This window comes from Cyprinodon variegatus, unplaced genomic scaffold (assembly GCF_000732505.1).
Source record: "Cyprinodon variegatus isolate N-32 unplaced genomic scaffold, C_variegatus-1.0 Scaffold787, whole genome shotgun sequence".
NCBI classification, from domain to species: Eukaryota; Metazoa; Chordata; class Actinopteri; order Cyprinodontiformes; family Cyprinodontidae; genus Cyprinodon; species Cyprinodon variegatus.
In genome coordinates this window covers 73737-78316 of record NW_015151240.1, presented here as the reverse complement: position 1 = coordinate 78316, position 4580 = coordinate 73737, and the positions used below count along the sequence as shown (strand labels likewise).

The 4580-nt window shown below is 37.9% G+C and overlaps 1 protein-coding gene across 1 annotated transcript in view; it reads left to right on the top strand.

Annotated features, from left to right (window-relative positions):
- LOC107098534 (protein phosphatase 1H-like) overlaps positions 1-4580 on the top strand; it is a 30478-nt gene that overhangs the window by 4664 nt on the left and 21234 nt on the right. Inside the window, exon 2 of the mRNA XM_015396269.1 lies at positions 4111-4225. Coding sequence (XP_015251755.1) covers positions 4111-4225 — 115 coding nt within the window. The remainder of the gene's footprint in view (positions 1-4110; positions 4226-4580) is intronic.

The window sequence follows — 4580 nt, the reverse complement described above, 5'->3', positions numbered from 1 at the left end:
CGTGCGTAACCTAAAACATGAACGAATCGACCCCTCGATGCTCGTGCAGGACGCAATGGCTGAAAGCTAGCCACTGTTATGCTACATTCACACCTAAAGCAGCAAGAGCAGCAAAAACGTGCTTGCTGCTTCAATTTTGATGCTTGTACAAGTTTAGTTTTGACATACGGCTGAAGCATCTTTGCTAGGGTGACCAGATTTGGACACTTTTTTTCTGGGGAGGGGTTGAGTGTTGTCTGCAAGACCTCAGCAGAGAGCAATGAGCCGCTCGTCCTGAGCTGGAAGAGGGGGGGCTGGGGGCCGGTAAGGCAGGTGGGGGGAAGCATGGGGACGCAAGTGTCTCCCTGTTTCGACTACGAGCTTGCACTGTAGTCGACCAAAATTCTGGACAATTTTGATATTCTCCCCAGACATTTTTTTAGGTCCGAAAAGTAGGACATGTCTGGGCAAAAGAGGACGTCTGATCACCCTATCTGTGCTGCTCTGGCTGCGTGGTGGAAACAGTGGGTCTGATGTACGTTGGGCAGAGCTACCCTATCCTTTATTTGCCTGGAACAATGGCAGCTACATTTGCTTTGATCAGTGGGTAAAAAGTAGTTTGAATCTATTTTGAAGTGAGAAAGTCCACCTAAAAGCATTGTCAGTGCAGTCAATTCATCTAGATTACATTACTTACTTGGTAAAATCCCAGGGTATTTAAATGAATCTTTAAATTTTTCTAAATATATGTAGAAATATATGTCAAACAAAAGTCACACAAAGTTCAATACCCTAAACATTCATATTAATGTCTGGCCAGACTCTTCATTAAGTGTTGGACAGGATGTACAGTCTCAGAATGCCCTAATAATAAAAGCTACTGTTTGTTTCTAACAATGCACAAGTTAGTGTAGTGCCTGTTTTCACTGTGGGTGTTTTCTTTTTGCCCTGTCCTGTCAGGCAGCTTTCATTTCTCCATGAGCCAAATGGCTTCCTCTCCCTTAAGAGGAATTTAAAGCATGAAGGATCTGATTCTTCAATGTGTCACAAGGATATTTGGTAGATTTTGTGTAACCTGTCCTGCTGTTTTTGTCAATCAGTCAACTTCCACTGTAGCGCTAGCTCAGTTAGTAAGCAAGCAGGAAACAGAAGATGGGAACGTGGTTGAGAGTTACAAGCATATCTGAAAACCAGTGCACTTTTTAGTAGAGGTATTTCTGAATTCAAAGTATTTACCATATCAGAAATGACGCCTGAAGAGTGACAGTTGCATCATAGTTGTGAGGTTAGAAAGCACGTCAGTCGCAACAAGAGAATTCACAGGAACTACTGACTTCCTTTTTTGCACTTTCCTTGCATAACATACAGCAGAAGAAACACTGATTCTCCAAATATGAACAGTATGGTTTTGAGTCACAGGTTTGGCAAACATCTGACTTTAAAAAAAAAAGCCTTGTGAAAGGAGTTCACTCACATGTTCGATGGGGTGGAGCTTATGGTTTAAAGTAAAATCCACCCACGCAGCAAACAGCAATGTATAATTATAAATCCCTGAGCCATGTAACTGAGTCATCTCTGACTCTTACTGTGAATCAGAAAATTTAGGATAAGGAAACAGAAGATTTAATCATATCTCATCAAAGATGTCTATAAAAGGGTTTATGAAAGAAATCCATCTGGTAGTAGTAAATATAAGACTGCCCTCTGCATTTGTTCTGCATTTTCTGCATTCTAAATGCTGCAGAGCCTTCCATTTGACCTTACAAGCAAAAAAACCAAAAACAAACATGGCATGGTTTAGTTCAGTGCAACCGTAGAATGGCAGGTAACACGGAGGCTTATATCAAACAGAAGGAGCCCTTGTGGAAGTGCTGTGATGGTGCTGCAGAACAGAGGAAGATTTGTTCTCCCCAGTCATGCATCTGCTTCCTGCAGGAGTCTTGGCCATGGCAGAAAGTGAAGATAGCAATCAGAAGTGTTACATTTTGCACCATTTTTTTAGCCCTGAAGCTAAATGCCATGCAGTGCATGTCCATTGCTTTTAGCTGATTAGAGACCGTCAGGGATTTCTGTAATCCAGATTTAATAATTTCAACGCCACAGGCTGTTTTCAGTCTGACAAACAGGCGTTTATGATTTTATCTAAAAATAATTCACCCAAAATAAATGGTTTAGTTTCTGTTGCTCATATCTTTTATCTACTTATCGTTATTTTTAGTATCAAACTCTTGCCTGTTTCTCTTATTTTTTTTACAGCTAAATCCTCAGCAGCAAAAATATTCCGAGGTACCTCATGACACACTGTGCTCGGTTAATGTGCTAATTTAGTATTTATCTATAATTAAGCTTGGAATTGTTACATAACCTCACAGTATGAGATCCAAATTGCTGCCTTTCAAGCTTCACCCCATGCAGCTTGACCATGGCAGTGAATTTTTTACACTGTTGCCTAAACATTATGAATAGCAGACTAGTTTAGTTGTAGCCATTTTTTTTCGTTTCCATTGAAAGTAATAGCACCTGTAATTCCATATTTTCTGCAAGCTTTTAATGAAATTGAAGTGTATGACAACAATTCCTGGTTTGAATTTACAACAACATTCAGCTTAGCTCAGTTGTAGAGCCAAATATTTCCCTCTTGACTTTGAAGAACCAGTTTTTCAGAATAAATAATGAAGTAACTAATTCATCAAGAGCAAAGAAACCTGACTCTATATTTCTCACTGTCAGGCAAAGATTTTTTTTAAGTTTGTATGAGGTTAACGGATTAATGAATTTGTAAGTTTGCTTACAGGTTTGTAATTTGACATGATTAAATCTAAGTCCTGNGAGGTACCTCATGACACACTGTGCTCGGTTAATGTGCTAATTTAGTATTTATCTATAATTAAGCTTGGAATTGTTACATAACCTCACAGTATGAGATCCAAATTGCTGCCTTTCAAGCTTCACCCCATGCAGCTTGACCATGGCAGTGAATTTTTTACACTGTTGCCTAAACATTATGAATAGCAGACTAGTTTAGTTGTAGCCATTTTTTTTCGTTTCCATTGAAAGTAATAGCACCTGTAATTCCATATTTTCTGCAAGCTTTTAATGAAATTGAAGTGTATGACAACAATTCCTGGTTTGAATTTACAACAACATTCAGCTTAGCTCAGTTGTAGAGCCAAATATTTCCCTCTTGACTTTGAAGAACCAGTTTTTCAGAATAAATAATGAAGTAACTAATTCATCAAGAGCAAAGAAACCTGACTCTATATTTCTCACTGTCAGGCAAAGATTTTTTTTAAGTTTGTATGAGGTTAACGGATTAATGAATTTGTAAGTTTGCTTACAGGTTTGTAATTTGACATGATTAAATCTAAGTCCTGGGTTGTTGTTTTTTTAAGATTTTTATGTTCAAAAAGGAGTAAATAATCAATTAATGGAGTTTGTCTGCACTTTTATCCCTCACTATAGTGCGACAGAACATTATTTTTGACAGTTTATATTACAAATTTAACAAGAATATTTATATATTTTTTAACAAGGAATTTGTCTAAAAGCTCTTTTGGTAGTACAACATGATACTTGTAGTTATTGTATAGAAAGACATTGCAACATGATTGAAACAGGTCAGGTCAGGGTAAGGCAAGTTTATCCATGCAACACCAGTCTTACCCCAGGCAAACCTTACTCCTTGGCACAAATCAATGTGAAAACATAAAGAATAAGATAAAGTTGAGCTTTAACTTCTCAAATCTTCTTATTTTTATAGACTGCTTTTGATTGTATGATGGTTACATTCTTTGTCAGCATTGTCCACAACCTTTCCTCTGCACCAGCTATTTCAGTAAATTCTACTGCAGTATGTTCCAGGACAAATGATGCTCTTTAAGTTTGGAACAGAGCTGTACTCTAAAGCCATTATCATCCATCGTCATCATCTCATCATAAAACACTTAATCCTCTTTTGTAACTTTCCTTTGGGACAAGACTTCATCCTGTCCTACTTTTTTCTCTATCTCTTAATTTTACCTCCATCTTCTAGCCGAAATATTTTTCATGTGGTCAAAGGGCCCTGAATGATTGCTTTTTGTCAGAAAAGTCATGGCTTCATTTTTAACTCATTGTGTCCTTCTTCTTCAGGGCTATCAACGCGGGGAAGAGCATGCTGAATGAGGACCAGGCCTCTTGTGAGAAGCTATTTGTGAGAAAGCCGAGCGGCAAAAACAGAAACTCCACTGTGGTAGACGACAACGGGGTGAGCAAAAACAAGGAACGAGGAATAAATGGTCCGGTCAAAGGCTGGCAGGGAATTACTTTTTGATAATGTATTTTATACCTGACCTTCACTTAAACAAATAGTGCTCTAGTGATAAAGACCATGAGATGCTTTTTCTGAAAGTGTCTTACAATATCTATCCATACACTTGAAAAAGGTATGATGTAGGGTCATGATAGGAAAGGACAAACTCATTCTTTGCTAAGAAGCTTTTTTTAAGAAAACAAAACAATGACACATGCTTTTAAACTTCCTATATGTAGATAGCAGAAGTAAGATTTAAGGTAGAAATTATATAAATATTGATAGGGTGTCCGGCTCCTATGCTTTAAAT